This window comes from Poromitra crassiceps (assembly GCF_964638095.1).
Source record: "Poromitra crassiceps genome assembly, chromosome: 23".
NCBI lineage: Eukaryota > Metazoa > Chordata > Actinopteri > Beryciformes > Melamphaidae > Poromitra > Poromitra crassiceps.
Genome location: NC_139639.1, coordinates 16,950,130 through 16,976,671, shown reverse-complemented (window position 1 = coordinate 16,976,671; position 26,542 = coordinate 16,950,130). Strand labels below are relative to the sequence as shown.

Below are 26,542 nucleotides of genomic sequence, written 5' to 3'. Positions count from 1 at the left end.
TAATCCACACAGGAGTGACGCAATTTAATTGCTCGATCAGTCTGTGGTCAAGGTTTTGTTCAAAAAGGAAACTTGAAAACACATGATAATCCACACAGGAGAGAGACAATTTAATTGCTCAGTCTGTGGTCAAGGTTTTGGTCGTAAAGCAGATTTGGCTTGGTTTCTGCTCTATAATTGTGCAGAATCGTTCTTTTATTTTGAAAAACAGAACCGGAACCTATTATATTCGCTGCTAGCGAAACACAGATATCTGATTGTTGCTAGCGAAATAGAGGGAGCTGCCTGTCAGCGACTCCACAACAACAACAATAAAGTGTGGGAAACAAGGGCGTTGGTGGGACATTGGTGTAACGTCACATAGGCTACCAGCAGTCTTGTGCCCGTGGAAATTAAACATGTTTTCCATGTCAGTCCAGCCACAGGTGAGGATGAAAACAAGTGACGGTGTTTGGTCAGACGCAGCCAGCTAGCTAACCTTAGCCTGTTTGCTAGCTAGTGTTAGCTACTCTTTTCCCTTCTATCCCTCCCTCTTGGCCTGATCAAAGCGATGTGATGATTCGAGACATTAATGGTCTCAGCGGACAGTTGTATTAAACGTGGCTATACTTTGCTGGACTGAGACAACTACTGTGCGGCCTGTTGAGAGGCTAGTTTGCTATTGAATGTCAGTACACCGTTAGCTGCCCCACTCCTGCCAGATAGGAAACTGCGTCAGTAAAGCAACTTGTTCTAAAACACTTGAAACCAACACTTTAGCTTTTCCATCGATTACTGGCTAGCTTTTTTAGTAGTCTCGCTTGCCAGACTATCTCCGTTTCGCGCTGTACCCGCGCAGGAGAGATTTGTAGAATTGAAGAGCTTGAAGCTTGACATTTGTTATGTAACTATTTTTAGACCAAACAAACCGATATGGCAAACCAAGTACCGGTAAATACAAAGGAGTCAATAGGGGAACAATTGATCTCGTCCTCCACTTTTGAAAATAAGTTTATATAGGCTAGTAAATAGATACAGGCTCATGTGCAGTGTTAGTGGTAACTCATTACAAAAGTAACATGTAATGTAATTACTTTTAGCAGTAACTCAAAACTCATTACAATATTATTTCACTAATATACAAGTTACTCTCTCAAGTAACACAAGTTACAAATTGAGTTACTTTTTTTTAATCAAAGCACATTTAAAGATACAATAATTTCCTAATCAAATTGTGTGTTTTTATGCAAATAACCACTATAGATGACACTAATGAAGGAAAAGGATAACATTTTAGAATTTTGGATGGTTTACACTGACTTGAAGATGGTATAAATTATTTTTCGAGATGGTTCCAGGGCGGGCGATGTCATTCTGAAAGTAATGCAAAAGTAGTGTTATAAGTAATGAGTTACTCTACACAGACAGTAATATTGTAAAGTAACTTATTACTTTCAAATGAACGTAACTAGTAATATGTAGAGTATTACATTTTGAAAGTAACTTGCCCAACACTGCTCATATGGACAGTCTGCGTGTTATAGTCATTATCTTATAATGCTGGAAACGCTTCACTTTAGTGATGAGTAATGTTGCACGTGTGATTACAGGTGACTGTCCCCCTGAGCCACTTCATCAACATCCTCCACTCTCTGAAGAGCTCAGTGGGAATCAGCAGTGCCACCAGCAAACACAAGGAGCATGCCACAGAGTCAGACCTCCATGCCACAGAGGTGCATGCACACTATACAACACCTATGAGATAACATCCATCAGAGAGGGTGTGATGGAACACCTGATCACTTTGACTCTCCCAAACTCTATTCTCATAGTCTGGCATCCAGCCCCTTAAGAATCACAGTTGTCAACAACACTCATATGGATAAATCGGGGCTGGTTACCAGGCTACTATTCTCATGTAATGATGCCAGAATAATTTCGTATAACTACACGCATGTGTGATACACATAGCTCTTATTTACATTTAATTTGTGTGTGTGCATTTTAGCCCACGTGGACCCTGCGGGAGCTTGGCTTGTCAGACCTCGGAGTGCAACAGATGGATGAGCTGGTGAACAATGTATTGCCTCAACTCAACCAACAGGGGGCGCTGCTGTCATCAAACACCAGCAGCCAGATGGCCTGGAGGACCTCCCACTGCTCCACACACTCTTTCTTTTACAACAAGCACGGTAACACTGTGTCTTTGTACTGAACAGTGCTGTAGGCGCCTACGCTTTACCATATCCCACTTAATCCTGGAATACCTCGGTTGCTTATCTTGCTTGGTATGATTGGTGTTTACTTTTGTACTGGCGCGTTGTTTTGTCATTATTGACCGCTGAGTTCCTATTGGTCACGATAGGCGTTGTAACACTACACGCTACATAATTATGGCACGACAATTCTGGCATTGCCAGAACTTCAGTGGAGCCTCACCCACCTGATGATCATTCATAATCAAAGACTTTACAGTATATGTATCCCTTTCATTGTATCTGCCAGACTATGTGTAATAAATTATATTTTTCCTCTCTCTCAGGGTTCTCAGGTGGACCCATCCCTGTGTTTTGCAGGCAGAGCCCCTCACCTGTTCAGTCTCTCTGCATAGAGCTCCAACAATGGCCAGGTAACTGTGAATTAGAAGCATTTATAAGTGAGTAATTAATTACTGATCTGAAGCTTTGCAAACTTTCCTTTATTGCTAATAGACTGGAGTGGATTATGCCTAACTGCTGTAGTAAAAAAAAAAAAGTTTGTTGTATTTGAATATGTATTTGCATGTTATGTGTTGTCAACATTCTTGACTTATTGTGTATCTCTCAAGTGTGGATCCAGAGCAGAGGGTTCAAAACTCTGAGGACCAAAACAAGACGGCTGCAGTCAGGCCTCGAGCGCCCCGTGGAATCCGATGGCTTTACACCATCTTTTATGAAGGTAAAACTTTAGCTTTTATAACTGAAAGTCATGATCCTTGCACACACACACACACACACACACATTTTATAGCACATCCTATTCCACCATTATTTATGTGGAACAATCAGACAATTATTGTATTGTTGCAAACTAAACTTGCGTTGTGCCGCAGGGTTTCCTGACACGTGACAAGGGGGTGGAGCTGGAAACTGTAGACAAGCTGCTGAAGAACAAGAACATACCTGATGGACAGCAGGATGCGTTCAAGAGCGGCTTCGCTGATGGATTTCTGAAAGCACAAGCCCTGACGCAACGCTCACAAGGCATGTGTTAGTTGGTCTTATCTTGAAGCATTAAAAAAAAATACATTTCTTTCCACCTCTCCCTTTAGCTTTTATTCCCTTTGCTTGCACTTGTCTTTTTGAAATGGTTGTTCCAGAGTCACATTTTCAGGGCACTATATCTTTGAAGCCTTGCTTGCTTGCAAGTCTGACTATTGTATTACATGTTACATAAATAGCCATCATGATGATAACCTGTACTCTCTTCATTCAGTGTTGATATATTGATTTCCAGATAATCCAATTAGTTATGTTTATCCCATTGTTCAGACTCTCTGAGGAGGACTCGTCTGATCCTGCTGGTGCTGCTGCTCATTGGGATCTACGGCATCTCCAAGACCCCCTTCCTATCGGGTAAAGGCTCCTTTTTAAACATCAGAGATGCTTTGCTACAAGTAGAGACTGCAGGAGCTACTTAAGATATGGTGTTGCAAGTTCCTCCTCATGGTGGTAATCCTCCTTAGTCAACTAATCCCTGTGAATTTAACATTTATTGACCGTTAATAGAATAAAGAACCCCAGCTTGTTATGACTGGACCATCTTAAGTTGATTGCAGAGAACAAATACATTCCTAACTTTCACTAATGATCACGGCACTAATAGTTGCAATCTATTAGTTGCTGTCCTTCAATAACCCAGCGGTGTGTATGTGTCTGAGTTTCATTAACTATGCCATGCGGTGTGATTTCGAACTTTAATCTAACCATTCTGCACAGTGCGATTCCGAACCACATCAGGCCTGGACTCGCAGGTGGACCCTGTCCAGATGAAAAACGTGACGTTCGAGCACGTCAAAGGGGTGGAGGAGGCCAAGAACGAGCTGCAGGAAGTGGTGGAGTTCCTCAGGAACCCCCAGAAGTTCACCGTCCTGGGAGGAAAGCTGCCCAAGGGTAGGGCTGTCTCTCTCAACACAACATTTTACACTAGATCAGTGATTCCCAACCTCATGGCCCACTTGAAAATGTCAAAAATGTTCGCGGCCCACATCCGATTGTAAACACTACAGAGGCTAAATAATGTGTTCTGAGAGTACTTTTATTTTAACGATAAAAGGAGCTGTCCATCAGCATCACATAGAAATCAGAAAGTAAAACTCAGGCTGTCTGCAATAGGCTAGTTAACAAATCATTGATTACAAATTAAATAACAGTATGGTTCAATAATGGAGAAATGCATTGTCATAGATAATAATTATTATTTTTCTCTCTCACAAATTATTTAATTCATATTTATTTTATTTAGCCTTTATTTAACCAGGTAAAAACCATTGAGATATAAAGCTCTTTTACAATGCTGACATGGCCAAGAAGGCAGCAAAAATCACACTTCAGGGGCATGATAAAAAGCACATATCAGAGGACATAGCATTCTAAATTCCACATTTTGACAGGAGCAGCTAGTGGCAAGAACCTCCGTGATCTTTTGTTTCAAACTAAGAGAATCCAGTTTAACTTGCAGGTCCTTCCAGGACCAAGGGCCAATATAAGAGAGACTCCTTTTTCCAGCCTCAGTCCTCACACTTGGCACCACAAAACGAAGCCAAGTGCTGGATCTGAGGTTGTAGGAGTCTCGTACCGCTGTAAACCTGGAACAAATGTAGTGGGGTAACTTGCCTAAATGGCTTTGTAGATGTGCCAATGTTGCATCCTGCGCAAAGAAAGTGAGGGCCAGCCAATCAGAGAGTATAAAATGCAATAGTGAGTCCTATAAGCTAAGTTAATACCTTCGCGGCCCACCAGTGGGCCCCGGACCACAGGTTGGGAATCACTGCACTAGATGAATAATGCTTCACTTATGTCTGTTTTTCTATGCATTGGAGGAATGATCATTGAAGTTTAATCATATTTTAGTTAGCTCATAGTCATATAGCTAACAACTGTCTGTACCTCTGTGTTCTGTTCTGTAGTTCTGCTGTCACTTTTCCTCATCTCTCTCTCCTTCCCTCTCTCTAGGCGTCCTACTGGTTGGCCCCCCTGGGACTGGTAAGACCCTGCTGGCCAGAGCGGTGGCAGGAGAGGCAGACGTACCATTCTACTACGCCTCCGGCTCAGAGTTCGACGAGATGTTTGTTGGAGTGGGAGCCAGCCGCATCAGGAACCTATTCAGTGAGTGTTTTTCCTTCCCCTTCCCCTTCATCTATAAAATCAGTTGGAGTCTGCTGCTTTACTTTTCCTCACACTTCATGAAAAAGAAGGAACCGGACAGGAGATAACATTCAACCCTGGCTTCTCCAGAGTGCTGTGTTACTCCAACACTTGGCTTTGCCTTGCTGCTTTCTCCCCAGGAGAGGCTAAAGCCAACGCCCCCTGTGTGATCTTCATTGACGAGCTCGACAGCGTTGGCGGGAAGAGGATCGAGTCTCCCATGCACCCTTACTCCAGACAGACTATCAACCAACTGCTTGCTGAGATGGACGGGTACGCCTCTAAAAATATCACATGCATTTTGTACAGATTAGGCATTTAGCTGATGCTCTCATGCACACCAACTTGCAATGAGTGAGGAGGTAGTTGATCAGTTTGGAGACGGACGGCTGTTGCTGGGTTAACCAGTGACCTTCCAGTTAGTTGAAGGTCAGACGGTGTTGTGTAAACACTAGAATAAAGGAAATAAGTACTCATTGTAGCTCAGATTGTGAGTGAAACATACTGCTACTGTTGTTGATCCATTAGGTGAGAATAAAGATGACAACTATTGCATTGTAGCAATATATCCATTGTTCAATTACTTGTGCATTATGGTTTTACTTGTAGGTTTAAACCAAATGAAGGTGTGATCATCATTGGGGCAACCAACTTCCCAGAGGCTTTGGATAAGTATGTTTCACTTTCACAGTATGTCGTGCTATTTGGAGGGAAAATGTCAGAGTTCACAATGCCAAGGTTTACCACCTTCAAAAGTATGTCATCGCAGAGAATGGACTGCAGCACCAAGGCTGTGTATAACAGGAGACTGTCAGAGCTGTGTGCACATAAACAAAACCAGTATAGATATAAACTAAAGCATTTTTATGTATTTTACTAACCTGCTGAACTACCCTTCTCTCTAGCGCCCTGATCCGACCAGGACGTTTTGACATGCAGGTGACTGTCCCCAAACCAGACGTGAAGGGACGCACAGAGATCCTCAACTGGTATCTCAAGAAAATCAAAGTAGATCCAGGTGCGAGATCAGCAGAGATTAATCCTAGATTTGGCAACAATATGAATTATTTTGAGAATATCTGAGTGTTTGTGATATGAGTCAGGACCCAGAATTGACTGTAAGTAAGCCTGTAATAAGCTTGGGTCCTAGGCTGAAAATGTGAAAACTCTTTGGTATGTGGAGTAAGAACCTAGTTCCCGTTATTTCACCTAACCCTAGTTACATTGTTTCTTTGTGTACTGTCTGTTGTTATTCCCACAGATATTGAGGCCAAAATCATTGCCCGGGGCACAGTTGGCTTTTCTGGTGCCGACCTGGAAAACCTGGTGAACCAGGCGGCCCTGAAGGCAGCGGTGGACGGCAAAGACATGGTCACCTTGAAAGAACTGGAGTTCGCTAAAGACAAGATCCTCATGGGTGAGCAGTGGGGAAACTTAGCGGGTGGATTAAGGAATAAAATCACTTAATTGTTTGCTTGTTGTCTCACTTCCTCGGTCTTTGTCTGTACCAACCTTAATCCGTCCGTTTTATTGACTCCCTCTTCTCTTTCCATCAAAGGCCCAGAGAGGAGGAGTGTGGAAATAGACAAGCAGAACAAGCTCATCACAGCGTACCACGAATCAGGTCATGCCATTGTAGCCTACTACACCAAAGACTCCATGCCTATCAACAAGGCCACCATCATGCCCAGAGGACCCAGTCTGGGACATGTAAGCAGCTCTACTGTAGTTACACCCCTTTCACAGCAGGGTGGTGATTCTGGAAAAAACGTTGGGTCGATTGTCAGTGCGAAAGTTTTGTCCTGAGGAAGATTAAGCTGCAAAACGATGCAAATGCCATCTGTCGTGTTGAATGCAGAATGTAATAAAAAAAATATATATATTTTACTATTTCAATGGCGTTAAGAAGAGGTAGACTTGCAATGCATACCCAGATCTTTCTCCTGGTCTGGTATGAATGTGATACTTACATGGCGCATTCCCACATACAAAGCGTAATTGTTTCCTACATGAATGGACAATCAGCATACCATACTAACATTATTACCAGTACTTTAAATGCAGCTTGTTCCAAGGCCCTCACATTGTCAGGTTAACAATAATTATTAACCTGACATTTATATGAATGAAGCTATTGTCAATATAGTCCCTCCCCTTTGACTACTCTGCTCTCCCTCCTCTTCACTCTCACTTTCTTTACAACACATCCAACCTCAAACCGTCCCTCCTGACTCCTCCCTTTTCATTGGTCTCCTCCCCCTTTTCTGCCAGGTGTCCATGCTTCCCGAGAATGATCGTTGGAGTGAGACTCGCTCTGAGCTGCTGGCCCAGATGGACGTCAGTATGGGCGGCCGCGTCGCTGAGGAGATCATATTCGGCAATGAGTACGTCACAACCGGTGAGACAGCAGAGCTTTGCGCGCGTAGTTATCGGCCCCTGAGGTTCTTAGAGGAGCCAGTGATTCACAGCTTATGTGTTAATTGAGAGGCCAGAGTTAAGTCAAGCCTTCACTGAACCACGAGAAAACGGTTAGAGGCTTTTATAAAGACAACATCCACTCAAAGGAGTAGCGGCAACGAAGGCCGACTTTTGGGTCACCTCTAGGGATGCAGGGAGTTCCTATTAACCGTGTTTTTTAAAACTTTGTAACCTTAAGGGCTCCGCTACACACAGATTATGGACAGGATGTTACTGTGGAAGTTAAAGGGACATTATGGTACTGTGGAAGTTAAAGGGACATTATGGTACTGTGGAAGTTAAAGGGACATTATGTTACTGTGGAAGTTAAAGGGACATTATGTTACTGTGGAAGTTAAAGGGACATTATGGTACTGTGGAAGTTAAAGGGACATTATGTTACTGTGGAAGTTAAAGGGACATTATGTTACTGTGGAAGTTAAAGGGACATTATGGTACTGTGGAAGTTAAAGGGACATTATGTTACTGTGAAAGTTAAAGGACATTATGGTACTGTGGAAGTTAAAGGGACATTATGTTACTGTGGAAGTTAAAGGGACATTATGGTACTGTGGAAGTTAAAGGGACATTATGTTACTGTGGAAGTTAAAGGGACATTATGCTACTGTGGAAGTTAAAGGGACATTATGCTACTGTGGAAGTTAAAGGGACATTATGGTACTGTGGAAGTTAAAGGGACATTATGCTACTGTGGAAGTTAAAGGGACATTATGGTACTGTGGTACAGGTTACAGGTGGTGGCAAGATGCATTGATCTGCATGGATGCATCGATTCAATGATCAACGATCCAACTACATCAATCCACAGTGAAAACATTGATATTAATCGCTATGACCCGCCATAAAAGAAATAAACATGCTTTTATTTTGGAATCTTATTAAAACAATACATTATTTTTCATTTAAATGTCTAAGAGCTCAACAATAAAATTGTCAAATGATATTTTAATTGCTTTTTTAAACTGATTGTTTAACTGATTGTGGGCATATCGTCTAATATCGATCGCAGCCCCCTGAACCGAATCGAATCGCATCTTATCGTGGGCCGTGGCAGACTTTGTGATATCGGCAAAAATTGCATCGTTGTCATCGGATCGCATCGTGATCAAACTTGTGATTCCCACCCCTAGTACAGGTGTGTCAGCGCCTTTACAGAGGACAATGCTTAATGAATGCATGCACTTTATGATTCTCCAGGAGCGTCCAGTGACTTTGACAGTGCCACCAGTATCGCCAAGATGATGGTGACCAGATTTGGAATGAGCGAAAAGGTAGGTTGACTTGTAGGGCACTTAAAAAATAGAAGGGTTTCAAATGGGCATAGTATTTCATAGTATAACATATGTATTATACTCACCATTTTTGCTAGAATCTTACATAGATTGACCTGTTGTTCCTGTCTCAGTTGGGTGTGATGACGTACATCGACATGTCCAAGCAGAGCCCAGAGACACAAGCTGCTGTGGAGCAGGAAGTCAGGATATTATTGAAGGTTGGTTGAGGATCGTGTCTCATCTTATTGGCTTACATAGTGGAAAAAAAGCATAATATACATCAGTAACAATTGTTTTAGATTGTAGTCTTTGTCGGGTGACTTGAACTTGCGAGACCTTTACAGGAAGACACCCAAAGAAATTACTTACTCAGCCCCCGGCCGCATTAACGATCTGTCCCAAAAACTGTGCACCTTGCTGTCCGCAGGACTCTTACGAGCGGGCCAAGGCCCTCCTGAAGTCTCACGCCAAAGAGCACAAGAGCCTGGCGGACGCTCTGCTGATGTACGAGACGCTGGACGCCAAGGAGATCCGGCTGGTCCTGGAGGGCAAGACCCTGGAGACCAGATGAAACCAGCCAGGCCAGCAGCGACAATCAGAGGTCAAAGGGGGGTGGGGAGGGGGGTTCAGATTTTGAGAACTCAGGGTGTATGGAAGTGTATGGACTCCAATCATATACAGTGCTGGAATGTTTGTCATTAGGGGTCAGACATCAGAGCCTGCATTCACAAATTTACAACTTCTTACCTAGAAATGCCACCTATAAAGCTCATTCACTTGAGAATCAGACAGGCCCAAAGTATCCTGCAGAGTGCTCATCTGGGACTATGACATTACAGCAGTGTGTGCAGTTTATGCCGTTATTATCGTGTAATATGATCAATATTCCGAGATAAGTGGTGTTATTATGAGATACTTTGTGACAACGGCCGTGTGTTCAGAGTTAAGGAGATGTATACTGGGACGGGTGGGGCAGCAGGATGCATGCACAGTCATGAAATATGAATGTCCCTGCTATTGCTCGGGGCTTAAACGGATCCTTGACTCAGGCAGGTCCTAGAATGTTGAAGAATCCATTATTGATACTTACTATACATCAGATCGGCAATTAGGCCTCGCCCCCTTTTAGGGGGAAAACTCGCGGAGCCCAGCATCGTCGTACCCGGCTACTTGGCGGCTACTACTAGACTAGTCTCGCAGCGCCAGCCGTGGATGATATCCGTCGCTGGAAGCTTGATGACGTCGACGGTGGGTCTGACTAGTGTCCTCTAGTAAGAGAGTGGCGTCAGCGGAGGACCAAAATGCGAGACTCATTAGCCAATGAACAGCCAGGAATGGGTCTCGCGCTACTTTTGCATGCTAAAATAAAGCCGATAATGTACAATTTGATTCATTTCAAGGGATGAAAAACCCTTTCAAAGTACAACACTGTCTATTTTGCTGCAACTCGACAGTGCTGCTTTTTTTTACTCAAGAGTTCCACTTTCTACTTCCTGGAAAAAAACTGGTCCATTGGAGTGAATGGAGATGTCGGAACTCTTCTATTATACGGCTCTGGGTCTGACTACGTGAGACTACTACTAGACTGACGAGTCACGGGGCTGTAAAAAAAAAAGAACATCACATGATTTCAGATGGGTCAAAGTAATATTTCCGGTGTATGTTGCCCATTCTATGGTCAGATGAGTTGTAATATATTGTCATGTCATGGTGTCATTAATAAATGAGATTGATTCTGTTATTTTTCTATATTTTTTGGGGTTAGTGCTATTTTACATTGAAGTCAACAGGGAGAGGCTTGTGTTTTCCCCCTAAAAGGGGGCGGGAACATGTGCTGCCTACAAAATGACGTATTGCCGATCTGATGTATACCTAGTACCTAGCAATGAAAATAGTCAGAAGAAGTAAAAGCAAATAGACCCCCTCAATCAATGTCTGTTAGAACTTTTTCATTTAATAAGACAGGAGTCTGATGGATTGGGGTGAGTTGTCTGCCGTGTTTGGGCTGGTTAAACTTTTCAACCATCTTGTAACTGATGTTACAACTTCTTTCCCCTATCCGCCTTCAGACTGTTGGAAGCAAAGAATGACCTTTGACAATCTGAATGCATGGGTCTGCTGTGTGTGAAGGAGGGTAATAATGCATAATGTAAAGTATGTCGCTCAGGTCGCTAACAGGTGGTGGGAGGGAATTATTAGTCAAGAATGTAAATATCCACCTCAAACTTAAATAAGGCATTTGCATAGGATTCTGTTTTAAATGTTAAATATGTATGTGCAAATGCACAAATGAGTTGCTCAAATTCATTGTCAAATTCATGCTCGTGTTGTCTCATGTACTGTCCTAAGTTATCCGACCCAAAGAGCTGCTAGGACAACTAGCATTTGCTTAAATCTCAGCTAGCATACTTTTTTCACTTGTCTTCCAGCACTTGTCTTTATGTCATAGTGTTTGTCCAACGTATCTCCAAGTTACTCACAACAGACACAGACATGGCTAAAAAGATGAAACAGCAACATTTGTCTATCCCGTTGTTGAGCCCTCCTTCATATTCCCGAGTTTGTCTGAGCCATGTTGCTTGTTTCTAAAGGTGGCCTTTTTGGGAATGTACGTGTAAATGTGTCCTTTGAAATAGGAACTGTATATAAAGCTAAGCTACAATGTCTCTCGCTGCACTTTTAGTAAGTGTGTGAATTGAAAATGCACTTGCGCACTCTTTATGTAATGTATTTCAATGCTGTGTGTACAGACAGAATGGAACATGGTGGTCAGCCTCAAAAGCAGCAAAGTTAACACATTGACAGAGTATTGGAATCTTGAGGCTTTTGAGGTTTTAACTAGGGATGCACTGATCAGATTTCCTTGGGCCAAACAGCATGATTGGCCAATCAATAACACGATCGATCAGCACGTGAAATGATACATTTTAGCATCCCTCCTATTAAAAACGGCACATTGTGAAAGTGCACAGCAAGCAGAAATAATAATTCTAATCTAGTGTTGTGTTTAACAGATTGTTCTTACGTCTTAAAATGAGTGTGTTTGATGACTGCGCTGCTGCTTTACTCACCTATTGCCACAGATCTGCAAAGATCTGCATTCTGTCCAATATATTTATTTAAACTGGATTCTGATCTGTGGTTATATTATTGAAATTCCAAACACATCAGAAATGAACTTTCCCAATGTCAGACGGATGACATGCCTGCCTACCCTACTAACGTTTTACTGACTGCTGCAAATTGGCTCATACTTTTGACTGCTGTTGAACCGCTTTCCTGATACAGCAATTGAAGGCGGTTGAAATGGTGACCTTTAACCTATTGGGAACGTTTATCGGCCAATTATAGTCGGCGGTCAATTGATCGGTGCACCCCTAATTGTAATGAAAGTTGTCATTCCATCGATCTGAGCTAGGCTTCTGAAAAGCAGTGATATGGTTTTTGCCTCATTGCAAATCAGTGAATCAAAGATTCTCTTAGTTCTTATGTTGTTTTGACTAACGACAGACTGGTTTTGTCAGGGCTGTCCATTGCTGTCTCCTGCCATTACGTCAGCACAGAGGGGGATTTGCCAACCACATCTCGCATTCATCAGCATATTTGTTTGCCACACAAACATATGCTGCCCCCTGGAGGCAAGTTGCTATAAATGTAGAGTATTTACTGGCACTGTGCCAGGCATTATGCAGCTTGAGCTTCAGCAACAGTCCATGAAGTCTAATTGCAATGTGACGTCCTGTATTCTAACTGTGACGTCTTTTTCAACACACAATGTGAGTAGAGATTTGCAAAGTCATCAAATGTTATGTCTTACTATTTTAAAGTACAGCAGTGATGATGTTTGTAAGCCATATTTTGGCATTTGAGAACACTGATTTCTTTGAACGTAAAGCTTTCAAAAGAGCTTATGACCAGTATAAGTTATGTATACTATGTAGTGTTAATCGGTTTCTGGTTTCTTTGCCTCAGTCAGATACTTAAGTCTTTTTGTTTATTGGCGTTTTACCCATGTTTAGCTGTATATACGTTTGGGGTTTAATGGGAACATTGTATATAGATGTATAGTAACGCTTTTATGCTGTGAAAAAAACTGTGCTGACAATGTCTCTCAATGCAATGGCAAAGGTGAATGAACGTTTGTGCAGCAGAAATTAATAAAAATAAACTTAAAGAAAGTTGGACTTTGTTGACGTGTGTGTGTGTGTGTAAGGGGTCGAGGGGGTATTTTAATTTGATCGTTACAAGGTTGGACACAGTGACATTGTCTATCCCTTTATTACAAATGCAGAAATGGTAATAGGTTTACACTTAGTGCATCAAAACAGGTTAGATTTTCACTCTGAACATCTGTCAACGGAAAATAACATTTTAGAAAGACATGTAACTAAATTAAATAAAAGTACATTTTTTATATTGTGAAAAATAAAGGATGGTTTCTTGGGCGCACACGGTCGATTTCAGTAATTTATTGAGTCGGTTTGCACATTAAATTGCTCAAATCGACTGTGCTCCAGAATTCAGAATTTATTTTTGATAATTCAGTCCCTTTTCTGAGCGGCACCGGTTCTGCAAGCTTCGTCCGCTGAAGCGTGGATATTCCCTCTTTGTCTTTTCTATTGCATTGTAACATTTAAACAAAAGCAAGCCGAAACGGCACCAGTTTTTAATATCAAAGCTCTAAACTGCATTTAACACCACTTCCTACAGAACATGCCCCAAACAGTGTCAGAAACACTGGAATAAACACTAAGCCGTGGACCAGCCCGAATGCAATCACCAGAAACATGATTTTGAAGAACGTCCTAAAGATGTAACTCCCCGACATGGAGAGCACCACCACCCCTAAAATGGTGGACGCGGCCCCTTGCAGTATCGGATAGCCCAAGTGGGCCACGGCAGCTGTAGCTTTCTCATTCGCGGTGCTCTTGGGGCTGGAGATGAAAGAGTACGAAATGTGGGCTGAGAAGTCTACAGAGAAACCAATACAGATGACCAGGTTGATCATGGAGATGGAATCCAAGCTCACGCCCCACAGAGCCATGAATCCTGCCACGCCAACAATGACGGAACAAATCGCAAAGGCCACCCATAGGGAGCAGATGGGATCGGGTATCAGGACGAGGGAGACGAGCAACATCACGACCGCAGCCACCAGAACCGTTTGAACAGTGATGTCCATAATGATGGTGTACTGGTCAAAGTAGATGAAAGCAGGGTGGTACACCAGAAGCTCGATCGGACATTGCTCTGCTGTTTTCCTAAGGCCGAGCAACATGTCCTTCACCGTGGTTTTGTTGAGTGTCTGAATGAAAAAGCGAGAGGCCTGGATTTCATTGTCTGCCGTCACGTTGATGTCTTGCCTGAACATTGAGTTGAGTTCCAGGAAATGGGCCAGGTGGCTTTGGAAATCCTGTTGGGAGCTTATATTGAGATTAGAGGAATTTGCATACCGTTGAAAGGAAAGGAACCAAGCAAATGTGCTGTTGACATATGTCAGCTTCTCAAAGTTTGCAACGCATGAACGAAGAGTCTTTTGCTCACCCTCGCTCCAGTATGGGAAGGCAGCCTGCTGCACAGCCACCATCACATTACAGCTGTATTCGGAGAAGTGCTGCCTTTGGTGGTTGTAGTAACTGATAATGTAGGAATCATCCAAAGCCAGGTTCCTGATATCAAGTCCCTCTTTTAAGGTAGAACACCCATAGACACTGAGGGCCAGATACCCAGCATAGATGACAAATACACATACTTTAGTCCATGTTTTGGTCAGAAATGGGCCGTAGAACTTCTCAAAGAATCGGCTCACGGGTTGAATTTCCTCCTTGTCAGTGACTCGATCATAGCTGCCGCCAACGCAGCAGATAGTGAAGGCCTTTGATTTGCCCGATGGTAGGTCCTCAGGGATCTTGGCACAGGTGAACCAGTGCTTGTTCCCCCCTTCCCTCTGTCCGTTCAGAGCCATAAAAGCACCCAGGAAAGTGATGTTGTACAAATAGCAGAAACCAACAGAGATTCCTGCATAGAGACAGAAGGACCGGACCGAGCCAAAGGGAGAGCTGTAGCCCAGGAAGAGAGCCAGAGCGTCGGTCAGGCTGGTGATGGAGATGGAGACGGCGGCGTCCCTGTAGGTGGCGGCCAGCCGGTCGGGAACGCTGTCCAGAACACGGGTCCTCTGCCAGCAGGAGATCATGATGAACATGTCGTCAATTCCGATACCTTGAATATGAAAAAACAACATTGTTACCAAGAACATAACGTCTGACCCATAAAAGGAAAGAGGAAATTGATCATGAACATTGTGTCAGTTGATGAGGCAATATTTCAAAACATGCACTTGGACTAAGAAGTTGTAAGAGGTTGGAAAATGGAAACATGAGAATATGAGTCCAAATGGGAAGGATTGTCCTGTTTGAAATTCATCCAATGAATGTCAGATGTTCCATTTGTCAGGGCCAATGGGAGACATTTTGTTCTCTTGAGTAGCCTACTTTCTTACGTCGAGTTCAACTTAAACAGTGACATTCAACAGAACCTACCCAGGATCATGAAAGGGCAAGAGGCGACTGTCGTGACGAAAGGCTGGCCCAGTAACAACAATGTGCCGAACCCGGTCAGAACCGCAAGACCTGTGGAGAGCACTCCACAGGATGCCACCCACACCTTACTCCGCACATTATCCAACCTAGAGAAGTTGGAGATTAAAATTGACATTCACTTCCACAACACAACAACGTATTCTGCTTTTCAGGAGGGTCTCTATTGTGGGAGCACAATTTACTCTTCCTGATTTCCCTGTTGAATTGTCTTGAATTGCGTCTGGTTTCTGCTAAAACAATCCAAAATTGACAATATGACCCTTTTATAATCAACGGTAAGCAAATGTTTTACAAACCTCCAACATGATATAATTGAAAATGTGATGGCAATGGTGTAGGTGATGGAGAAAAGATGGACGATCGAAGCTGTAGATTTCTCAAATTCCCACTGCATTGACATGGAGGTGGAGTATGACACCTAGAAAGGTTATAAAACACTTTACAGATACAGTACCACGTAAAAAAGCATTTTATAAAACATGTGAATGTGTTGTTTCAACTTACCGTTATGGAAGTGGTTGATTCATTTGAGACCAGTTTCATAAAGCCTTCCAACCAAAGGTCTGTTTTTGTTTTGTTCTCCTCTCGTAAATAGTAATTGATTTGTATGGCTTGAGCACTTTCAACAACTGAGTTGTCCTTGTTGACGTTGACACTTCCCAGACTGACATGCAAGGGAATCCTCCCAAAATCAGAGTCATACCATGGAAATGTCATATTGACACGGTCTATATTGCTGGCATTGTATCCGATGATGTCTAGAATGTCATTGGAGGAGCAAGTCCCAATCACTGTAGCACAGACATCCACATATCCAAATGATTCATTGTCAAAACACAGAATCATGGTCCTAACTTTCACATCCAAGTCTAGGATCTCCTGAAGTGACTCCACTGTCAGAACATTTCTCTCACTTGTGGCTACGAACGTTGCATAAGTCCCATCTGTGCTCAGCCTCAAGCTCGAAAACACAGAATCATTTCCCGGGAAGGTTTCCTGGACATATTTTCTCTCCAACTTGGCATGTCCGTCTACAGGTGTGAACTGCTCTTCGATGTTATTGGACATTCCGTCCTTCAGAAGATAAAATCCACTCCCCAGGCCTGCCGACAGGATGAGAGGAGCAATGAAGAAGAACCAGGGGTGAGATCCAACAAAGTGGCCTATCATCTCAAAACGGATGCGTAGGGGCTTCTCTATGCAATCTGTGTGCCATTTCACCATAGCTGTGGAAACTCAATTTTACTAATCCTAATTTGTAGCTGAAATTTAGTAGAGACCTCTGTGGAGAATGTATATTAGAGCTTGCTGCTCCCGACCTCAAACAATTCAAACTAACAGCAGAGAGAACTGCATATAATCAGTATCACCCCCATCTGCATTTGTTGTTTCAGAACCCCTTCATTAGGAGGGTTTTCGCATAATATTGGGGTATATAGGCCCTCTCTGTATTGGTCAGAAGTAAATAGAGAGCTGAGGACTGGCCCTCTCAAAGAGCCTATTGAAATAGACTATGGTTCACAGGTTCTGCCTCAATACTTGTCACTGCCACTGGTTTCCTCTAGCTTAACCCCCAAATCCTTAGTGGTTCCTTGTCATGGTTGAAGGGCCTTTAAAGACCAGTGTAGTGTTTTGGTAAAGCCACAGAACAAAGGAGTGCTGTGTTGTACAATGTGCATCTTTGTGGAGACCCTACAATTAAAAGATTAAGATCTCTACCAATCTCTATCAATTGACAATAATTTCCTAGGACACATCCCTCTAGCCACTCGACATCTGCTTAAGAAGAATAAACTGACCAACTGTGAGGAAAAGCACAATGTGCATTTATTTCAGATATCTGTGCAAACCTCAAACATACACATTTCACAAATTACTAAGATATGCAAAAAGTGATGCACAAGCTATGTTAACACGTGATGTTAAGTCCATGACCAGTACAATGTCCATTTTACTGTGCTGGTGAGTGGTGATAAGATAACACCGTTCCCCTACGGGACTGCTCATGTTTTTAGGCCTGGCTGTCCCAACACTGAGGGAGGGTGTCAGGGTGAGGAGGAGGGCTGTATGCTGGCTCTGATATCAGGGATGAGACTGATCATCATGTGTTTTGTCTACATGCACTTCTCGATCATATTCTCTCAATCACACATCTTAATGAAATCATAGCATGCATGCCCCAACTCCAAGAGGGATGCATTGGTCATTATTCTGAACCTGGCAGAGTAAGTGTTCATGGAAAAACTGAAAGATGACATGAATTTACCCTGCATACTTTTTTTAAAAATAATAAATAAATAAGATGTTTATTTTAGCACATTCACTCATAATTCCAATCCCCATGACTTATTTTGCACTTTTTCTGGACACCATAGGACACCATAGGCATAGGAATTATTATTATTATTAAACATCTGAGCCTGCAAACTTGAAAGCGATACAATAGTGACTCCTTGATGTAAAACTTGATACATTATCTGATTAGCACCACATGTAACCACTGACCTAAAAAAAATATGTAACTGACATGTGGATACATTGTTATTGGTTGCAAACCACAGTGACGTCACGTTTTGCAGATTGAGCGGAAGTTGCATGAGCAGCAGGCTAGCTGTCTGCTGTCTTCATAACAAGTGACATTTCTCGGAGAAAGTGTCGTCAAGTGCAAAGTAAACTACCTCCTACGGGAATATGGATGAAGACGTGCTGACAACTCTGAAATTGTTGATAATCGGCGAAAGCGGAGTGGGGAAGTCCAGGTTCGTCGCTGTATGTGGGCAGTTAGCTAAGCTAGCTAGGTTAGCCTGTTGTGAATGTTGACAATCTGCTTCTTATGTAATTCCTCTCTCTCACAGCTCAGCAGCTGTTGCTAGCTCATGTTACTGCTGCTGCCCATGTTTACGAATTGAAGCCAACCATTATCAACTTTTCCAAACAACTTAATTTAGCTAAGTTATGTTAGCTGACTTTATTAGTTATCCTTACTGTAGCTGTTGTTATTGCTGTTATGAATTCCTTTGCTCATAAGCTAGCATTAAGCCTAAGACTTGTCGGTTCGTCAACAATAAGTTCATGTTCATCCTGTAATCCTCCTACACTCTACTATAGGCTCTTTTCACAGCAACCTTTTGAGGTGGTAAAGCAGGAAGTAAATCCGGTGTATACAGTACAGTCAATGGGTGTAACCAATAACATTACCGAGGGCCCTGGCACTGGAACACCTAAACGGAATGGAACCATAATGAATGGTATTGGTTACACCTGGTTTACTTCCTGCTTTTGCCACCTCAAACGGTTGCTGTGAAATGTGTCCATTGTCTCTGTCCCTCTCATTTCCACTTTATCTTTCTCCCCAACAGCCTCCTCCTGAGGTTCACAGAGGATACCTTTGATCCAGAGCAGACAGCGACAATAGGTTAACACACACAGAAACACACACAATTCTGCACACGTATAACTTCTCACAATTCTGCACACGTATAACTTCTTTATGTTAAAGTGTCTGTCTCTCTCCCTCCTGCTCTTTCTCATGGTCGACCGATGCAGGTGTGGACTTCAAAGTGAAGACAGTTGCTATAGATGGAAACAGTGCAAAGCTTGCCATATGGGTAAGTTGTGTATATGTGCTATCTGTATATCTGTCGCGTCATGAAAATGTCTGTGCTGTCATGAAAAACATGGTGAAGTACAAGGTTTCTCCATAGGATGGCGACATTACATAGTAAGTTAGCAAGCAGAAAAGGCAGAAGGAAATGGGGAAAAGGCCTTCCTTCCATGGGCATACAGTGTACATGTTGTCCATAACATGCAGCCTGTGCTGGTGTAGTGAGTGTTTGTGTCTGTGTTCATGCAGGACACAGCTGGCCAGGAAAGGTTCCGCACCCTGACGCCCAGCTACTACCGTGGTGCACAGGGAGTCATACTTGGTGAGCAGTATGATCTTAATGCAGTGTTATGACACTATTTTCATTTGTGACTGAGAAGATGTTCTTTTAAACTAGGAATCATATCCCCTCTCCTCTCTACTCACATCTCTCTCAAAAGATGCCTTCTCTCTCCAGCTCTTATTTGATTTGACATGATCCCTCCAGTAGGGATGCACAATTAATATTACAATACAATATTGGATTTTTATTGCCGATGTACAATATTTTCCAACTCTTTTATTATTATTAGTATGCCTACTCTTATCGTGATGGCCCACTGGAAGATGCAGACATAAATACAATGCTTTTCAAAATGTACAAATTCACTGGGCAAAATATGCAAACTACTTCATCTTAGGTTATGTAAAACATGCCATATTTTTTATTTATGTAACATTTTCTCTCAAACAAAACTAAGATTCATCCTCCTTAAACAGGCTTGGATGATGACATCACGTTATGGCCGATAACTTATCGGCCTGTTATATCGGCAGAAATATTAGTTTCGGGCCGATGCAGATATTTAATTTTAAAGCCTTTGATGCTGATGATGTGCTGATATCATCGTGCATCCCTAACCTCCACGTTCATAGTGATATTAGCAGGGCGCCGTGGCTCTGTCTCTGCACCCCTTGCTATTGGTTGCTTGTAATTTTGGTGAGCAGGCAGTTGAAGCTTATTATTGTATTATACAGTCACTGTAAGCCTTTTTGGATGAGAGCATTGGCTAGATGCCAAAATTGTAAATCAACCATAGCCGTGTTATTTCCTACAGCTTCCTGATTGAATCTGTATGGGTAACGGAAAGTTATTGAAGAAGGAAGTAGAGCGTGCACATCAGCTCAGTGGGTCAGGTGCAGGACAAATATGAACTTGACAAATAAAGTAATGTCTGCACTGTAGAAAAGGCCCCACCATCAGGCCTGTTCGTGGGCCCACCGGAGCCACGCACGCGACCCAGCGATGATGTCAGAGTTCACCTTGCGAGGTCGTCATCGGTGATGACTCAGAGTTTCCCCTGTGACGTCATCGGTGATGTCAGACGGTTTAGGCTGTCTCCAGACTGTGTGATGTCAGACGTGACCTTGTGAGGTCATCAATGATGTCATACCTCACGTGACCTTGTGACATCACCAATGATGTCATACCTTGAATGTGGGAGGTATAAAAGCGATGTTCTACTATGCTATCTCTCTCTGCACATGATACACGAGTCTCTACCTCTCTCCTACATGTAAGCTATCTATCTACGCTCTCTCTCTGTATGTTGCTTGCCTGATAGTATACTTCTGCCTGATATTCCAAATAAAAGCCTGAAAGACATCTCTGTGGTTCTAACCGATCACTCATCGCGAGCTCTTAGCTAAGATCCAGCGGAACTCAACAACAAACTGACAAACTTCCTTACACGCACACTGAATAAGCTCCTGGTCAGTTTATTGACATTTTGATCTTATGATCTTCATCAGAATCTGATCAGTCTGATGAAGATCGTAGAATCGAAACGTCAAGAAACTGACCGGGAGCATATTCAGTGTGCGGACATTACTTTATTTTTCAAAGGAAAGTTATTACCATATTCCCTCTTCCTCATGCTCTCTTCTCCTGTGTTTTTGGCAGTGTACGATGTCACAAAACGGGAAACTTTTGCCAAGCTGGAAAACTGGCTGAATGAACTGGAGACCTACACCACACGCAACGACATTGTCAAAATGCTCGTCGGGAACAAAATAGATATGGTGAGTCTGTGTAGCTGGTCTGGGAAAGTTTTAAAAAGGAATTTGATCATTTCCAGGGTTAAATAGCTTGGGAATAAATATATAAAAATCTGGAAAAGAATGGAAAATGTTGTGGTTCAGGTCTGATGCACACATAATTCTAGCTTTTATGTTTTTGTAGACTCATTTCGAGTCCACAGTTTTTATTGATGTGAAGAATGATGTTCAGATAGAAGGATGCTCTTATTACCCAGTCGCTGTCAGTATGCATTATATCAAATATGCACCAAAATCAAATCCAGTCAAGAACAAACTGTACTGTCATGTGACATGTCTCCCTGGAAAAATATGGAAATTTAAAATAGAAACCATGTAGGAACCTTGCCAATCATCTCATATATACTGATATTTGTTGCTGTGAAGAACAATCTTCATCTATACAGTGATATGACCTAGTTAGCAGGGGTAAGATTGATAAAGGTTTGTTCATTATTGGGGGGGGGGGACTTGAGTTGAACCATCTAGTTTTCAAGGGGGTCTTAATAATAATACCTACAGTATATGCGTAAATTATATTGAACACCAGTCAAAATCTTCAAAACAAATGACTGTCTGGAATAAGTATTAGTAGTAGATTTTTTTAATTGAAAACGTGTAGGAACTATGGATATATATTAGGTGTTGCATGACAGATTTTTTCAAGTCGACCTTTCTACCGATAAAGTCGACTTGATGTCGACTAGTCTTCGTCAAAAAAAAAAGTAGTCTTGGTCACTGAGTTGATGACAGCAGCCGATGACACAAGAGGCCTTTCAACACATGGCTTGGGAAAACTACTGCAACTGTAATATGATGGGAGACTTACTGTACTGCTAACAGTTTGATGTCCGGGCGACACACGTTTGACTGTGATGTCCAGGGTCGCACCATGTGGTTCACGTGAACAGCCACTCCCTCCTTTCATCATCATGCCATCGCTCTCACTGCAAACTCCGGTCCAACTGGCGGCTAATTACTCTTGATAGAAACCGGCTATTTGTACAGTATATTGTAATGTTATCTCTCATCTTCCTTAACCATTGCCTCCCTCCTCCTCCTCCCTGGGGATGTCATCTCGCAGACTCGCAAGAGCCACACAGTCGGGATAGGGGTTGAGTTCAGCCCCAACACCGTGAACACCGTTTTCATAGCTATTGAACACACCCCAGCTGATCCCTGTAACCTTAGTAGGCCAAACAATGGACCCGCTCGCAACAATAAAAGGGCTTTGATAGCGAGAAAAACAACAACGAACGTGCAAAGCCACATAATAGTTATAAGCCAAATAATAACGTAGCTTACTACTTTGATTACCAAATAAATATAGAACAAGTAAATATAGAGGAATGTGTGAAAAAGACACAAGATGAGAAGAGCAGCTCTGGTAGCGCTTTGAGCGCAAGTCTCAAACATGGATGTATTACAAGAAGGTCTCAAACCATGGCGACGACTTTTCGATGTCCTCCGTTAGGCGTCGACGACCGACGCATAATAGTTACGTCGTCGCGTCGGCACATGTCGACGAGTTCATGCTAATATATACAGGATTACATCATCTTTCATAGACAGATCTTTGATAGCTGATAACTCATATTCAGGCTATGCAGTGTTATGATTCACTGATTCTGGACCAATTGTGAACTTTGGCTATAGAAATTAAATCCCACTCATACTCAGACCATCCATAGTAGGCAACATAACATAATATTCTGTTTTCACTTGTACATTTGATTAAAACATGTTCTCCCTTAGAATGTGGTTTTCCACATACGGGCATAGGAATGGACTTTTTCACATTTTGTGTCTAAAAGGCAGGGTACACACAGGTGCAACCAACTCATTAATTAGGGCCCCAGCACTGGAACACCTAAAATTTTGGACTGGAAGTTGGAAACCCTAATGAATGTTTTTGGTGCACGGTGCACCTGTGCTACTTCCTGCCTTTTAGACACAGAATGGCTGCTGTGAAAAAGGCCCATGGAGGAGCTTACATAGTCTGTTTTGTTTTCAGGACAACCGTGAAGTGGACAGAAACGAGGGCCTGAAGTTTGCAAGGAAACACTCTATGCTTTTTATTGGTATGTATTATGGTCTCAGTAATATCATCAAACTTGGTCATTTAACTAATAATATCTCATAGTCTCATATTAATACTAAACCTCACTTTCAGCGTAGCACACAACCTTGAAAGTCAGAGAGCTGTAACTGTGTCGCTGAAACAAGTGGAGACATCACTGAGCAAGTCGTTTGGTTTAGCATTTAGTTTGAGATTGTTGCTTTGTTTATAGCGCTTTGGTATTTTTTGAACCTCCGCCGTCAGCGTCGCGCTGAAAGATGCAGCCACTCCAGAAGAACTGCATTATGATTAAAATCTAGCAGTCTTTCATTTATCAAATCCATGTCTGCACGTGTTTCTGATTCCCAGCTCCAATCTGCCCCTCTCTGGGAAATTAGGTTAACGTTTCTGTAGAGTTTCCATTTTAGAATGGCTAAATTAAGGGTTTTTAAAAAGGGCCGGGCACGAAGATGTCATGGATTTTAATCCCTTATGTGGATGTCTTGTTTCCACTGGACGTCTCCTCATTAGATGAAGTCATTTCATACCTTTTATGTCATATTTGTCAACACTTGCCAACTTCTTAAATCTCTCTCTTAAGGGTTATGACAAAAAAAGATCACCCAAAAAAATGAGATGTTTTCTCTGTAGAGTATTTAGAGTTGAGTTGTAGTTAAGAAAGTGCTCTACCCACACAGTGTGTTACTGAGTTCTGCTGTCTTTGTACTGATCTCTAATTAATATACTGTCAATAACCTTCCTGTTTCCTTTGTCCAGAGGCCAGTGCTAAGACCAAGGATGGTGTCCAGTGTGCCTTCGAGGAGCTGGTGGAGAAGATCCTCCAGACTCCGGGGCTTTGGCAGAGCGACAACCTGGGTCCGAAGGTCCGTCTGTCGGAGCAGGAGCAGCACGGTGGCAGGGCCTGCGGCGGGTACTGTTCCATACCCTAAAACCGGACCAAACGAAAATGCACCAACCCAATCGGAATGACCACGGACCAGAAACGGAGAAGCTAAGCGAGAGAGCGAGAAAGAGAGATCGGATGAGTACTGTGGTGGAAGAGTTCATTGTTGGAATAGTTTGGTCGGTCGGAGGGACTTTGCGGTTTGCACACTTCCTAGTCAACCATCATCTGTCACGCGTGTCACGGTTCATTACTTTGTGTTCAAAACATGAATGAAACGATCGATAAAAATAATCTCTCGTCAAAGGAAAAAGGACGTACGTTGTTTTAAATTAACTTAACCATGCCAAGTATATATGATGTGAGTACGCGTCTGTTTTGAATTTATCGTATGGGCAACATTGATTCTGTTGTACATTAAGGCATCAGGTTAATATATAATGGCTATATACACCAATTTGTAGGTCACAGTACATAGCTTGTCAAGTTTGATCTGAAATGATTATATATACGGTAATCAATATGACAGCCTTCCCAAACTTTCCCTCCAGGAAAAAAAAAAAGCTAGTTTACAGCTTTTGCTTTGTGAGCTACAATCTATATGCTACAAAGTTCTTCTGGTAAGTTGAAGTATTAAATGTTCTACTAACTTGACACGTAGATCTGCAGGCCTTATTAAGTACATGCCACATCACTACAGCTGGGAGAGATGAGGGAAGAAACTGGTGATGTACTGTCGGGTGTGTGATAGCCTCCATACAACACTGTGAACGCCCCCAAAGAAAACACTTGATGAAACTCCATTTCTCCACCCCAGTTACTGACACCAGCTTATCCTCACTGTTAACCCAGTTCTTGTTTATTTGATAGTATCGAGTCTATAGATGCTTTAAAAATGGATGGATTTCCCTGTATTTTCTCCTCCTTAAATGGAAAACATGCAATCACTGCTTCTTTGCTAAATGCTCTCTTGTACAGTAGCATCGCCTGCAACGCAGCTTGTTTGTCTTGACTCTGCATGTCCGGACCATATTATTCTCCCCATCGCAAAAAAAAGTGTGAGGTTTACAGTGCTGAGAGCTTTTGCAATAAATTCTGCCTTTTACTCGTTGGAGCTCTCTGCATCCTTTGCCTATCTGCTATGACAAGAAAGCAATTAATCGATGGGACAAAGTGGGGAAAGTGGTCCTGTGTTTGTTTGTTCATTCCTTTTTATTTTGCTGTCTTGTGTGGTGTAGCGGTCCATGCAATGACATACCCAAGACATTTCTCACACATTGTAATGGGGAATTCCCTGTGGCACTTTTTCCCAGAAATGTCATTGTCAATACCTTCATTACATCTGCAATATACTATGGGTTTGTTTATGTGGTTGCTGTTTGTTTGAATTCCATTGTGTTCCATTTTCTTCTTTTTCTCCATTTAATCCCATATTTCTTTCCCCTGTTGCATTTTGTCGGGCGTCCATTTGAATCGCATTACATCAAAATTGCCTTAACATTGAATGGCACTTGCAACTGTTATGGTCTCATAACATGGACATTTGTATTGTTGCAAACTGAAATAAATGATCATCTTAAGATACCCTTACTCCAGAGTAGCTGGTGTTTTATTGCCAATCAAGAATTGCCATCGAGTAGAAATAGCCATTGAGTTCTTGCTAATCGAAAGCAGGTGACAGCGGAGATGGCGTGAGGCGCTCTTTTCCACAATAGCTCGCTGATGACTCGAGCCTGTTCTACATGCAAAACTGAAAACATTCTTTGCACAAAATGTCACAAAATAGGCAGAAACAGGGACCCCGAGTGGAAAAATCCTGGTAAACATGTTTTAGAAAATTGCGCCAGAGGACAGTGTGTGATTATTATAAGCTTATGTTCGGTGTCATACTCAGGACGTCCCAAGATGGAACAGGATGCCTCCCCACAGCTTTCTGCACAGAGGCAGAGTACCAGACATCCCCCCGAGCCTTATCGTGTTCTCTAGATTTCCTATATCAGAGATTTCTGGCAAGTGACCCCGCATTGAGGTCAGAAAATTCCTAAGATCTCATTTGGCATTTACGTCACGTTTTAACATCTAAAACAGATGAAAGTTGTGCATCTCTCATATCGCCCTGATGTTTACTGTACAAGAAAGTCCGAAAACAAGCTTTTGTGCCTCC

At 42.4% G+C, this 26,542-nt stretch overlaps 3 protein-coding genes across 3 annotated transcripts; 2 read left to right on the top strand and 1 right to left on the bottom strand.

Annotated features, from left to right (window-relative positions):
* The first annotated feature begins 293 nt into the window (after nucleotides 1–293).
* On the top strand, nucleotides 294–13,297 carry yme1l1b (YME1-like 1b). The gene is made up of 18 exons (XM_083658806.1): nucleotides 294–425; nucleotides 1,590–1,712; nucleotides 1,988–2,171; nucleotides 2,522–2,608; nucleotides 2,807–2,916; nucleotides 3,071–3,221; nucleotides 3,510–3,593; nucleotides 3,957–4,130; nucleotides 5,193–5,345; nucleotides 5,525–5,657; nucleotides 5,994–6,056; nucleotides 6,290–6,402; nucleotides 6,646–6,801; nucleotides 6,943–7,094; nucleotides 7,656–7,782; nucleotides 9,060–9,133; nucleotides 9,268–9,354; nucleotides 9,564–13,297. The coding sequence occupies exons 1-18, from the start codon at nucleotides 399–401 to the stop codon at nucleotides 9,705–9,707; spliced, it is 2,142 nt and encodes a 713-aa protein (XP_083514932.1). The 5' UTR covers nucleotides 294–398; the 3' UTR covers nucleotides 9,708–13,297.
* A 511-nt stretch (nucleotides 13,298–13,808) lies between these two features.
* Nucleotides 13,809–16,959, bottom strand: ptchd3b (patched domain containing 3b; the record flags this gene model as incomplete). The annotated part of the gene is made up of 4 exons (XM_083659020.1): nucleotides 13,809–15,355; nucleotides 15,676–15,821; nucleotides 16,032–16,153; nucleotides 16,240–16,959. 4 exons carry the CDS (start codon nucleotides 16,957–16,959, stop codon nucleotides 13,809–13,811), a joined length of 2,535 nt encoding a protein of 844 aa, XP_083515146.1.
* Nucleotides 16,960–18,322: 1,363 nt separating this feature from the next.
* Nucleotides 18,323–25,968, top strand: LOC310796632 (ras-related protein Rab-18-like). The gene is made up of 7 exons (XM_083658858.1): nucleotides 18,323–18,494; nucleotides 19,095–19,150; nucleotides 19,282–19,343; nucleotides 19,589–19,661; nucleotides 21,282–21,400; nucleotides 23,430–23,496; nucleotides 24,252–25,968. Exons 1-7 carry the CDS (start codon nucleotides 18,427–18,429, stop codon nucleotides 24,422–24,424), a joined length of 618 nt encoding a protein of 205 aa, XP_083514984.1. The 5' UTR covers nucleotides 18,323–18,426; the 3' UTR covers nucleotides 24,425–25,968.
* Nucleotides 25,969–26,542: the final 574 nt, after the last annotated feature.

What these genes read in the sequence shown, in the direction of transcription:
- LOC310796632 (XM_083658858.1), top strand. Translation starts at nt 18,427, where the DNA reads ATGGATGAAGACGTGCTGACAACTCTGAAATTGTTGATAATCGGCGAA. An exon ending in AGCGGAGTGGGGAAGTCCAG is followed by an intron (nt 18,495 to 19,094) that starts GTTCGTCGCTGT and finishes TCTCCCCAACAG; the next exon opens with CCTCCTCCTGAGGTTCACAG. An exon ending in AGAGCAGACAGCGACAATAG is followed by an intron (nt 19,151 to 19,281) that starts GTTAACACACAC and finishes CGACCGATGCAG; the next exon opens with GTGTGGACTTCAAAGTGAAG.
- yme1l1b (XM_083658806.1), top strand. Translation starts at nt 399, where the DNA reads ATGTTTTCCATGTCAGTCCAGCCACAG. An exon ending in CCGCATCAGGAACCTATTCA is followed by an intron (nt 5,346 to 5,524) that starts GTGAGTGTTTTT and finishes CTTTCTCCCCAG; the next exon opens with GAGAGGCTAAAGCCAACGCC. An exon ending in TAAAGACAAGATCCTCATGG is followed by an intron (nt 6,802 to 6,942) that starts GTGAGCAGTGGG and finishes TTTCCATCAAAG; the next exon opens with GCCCAGAGAGGAGGAGTGTG.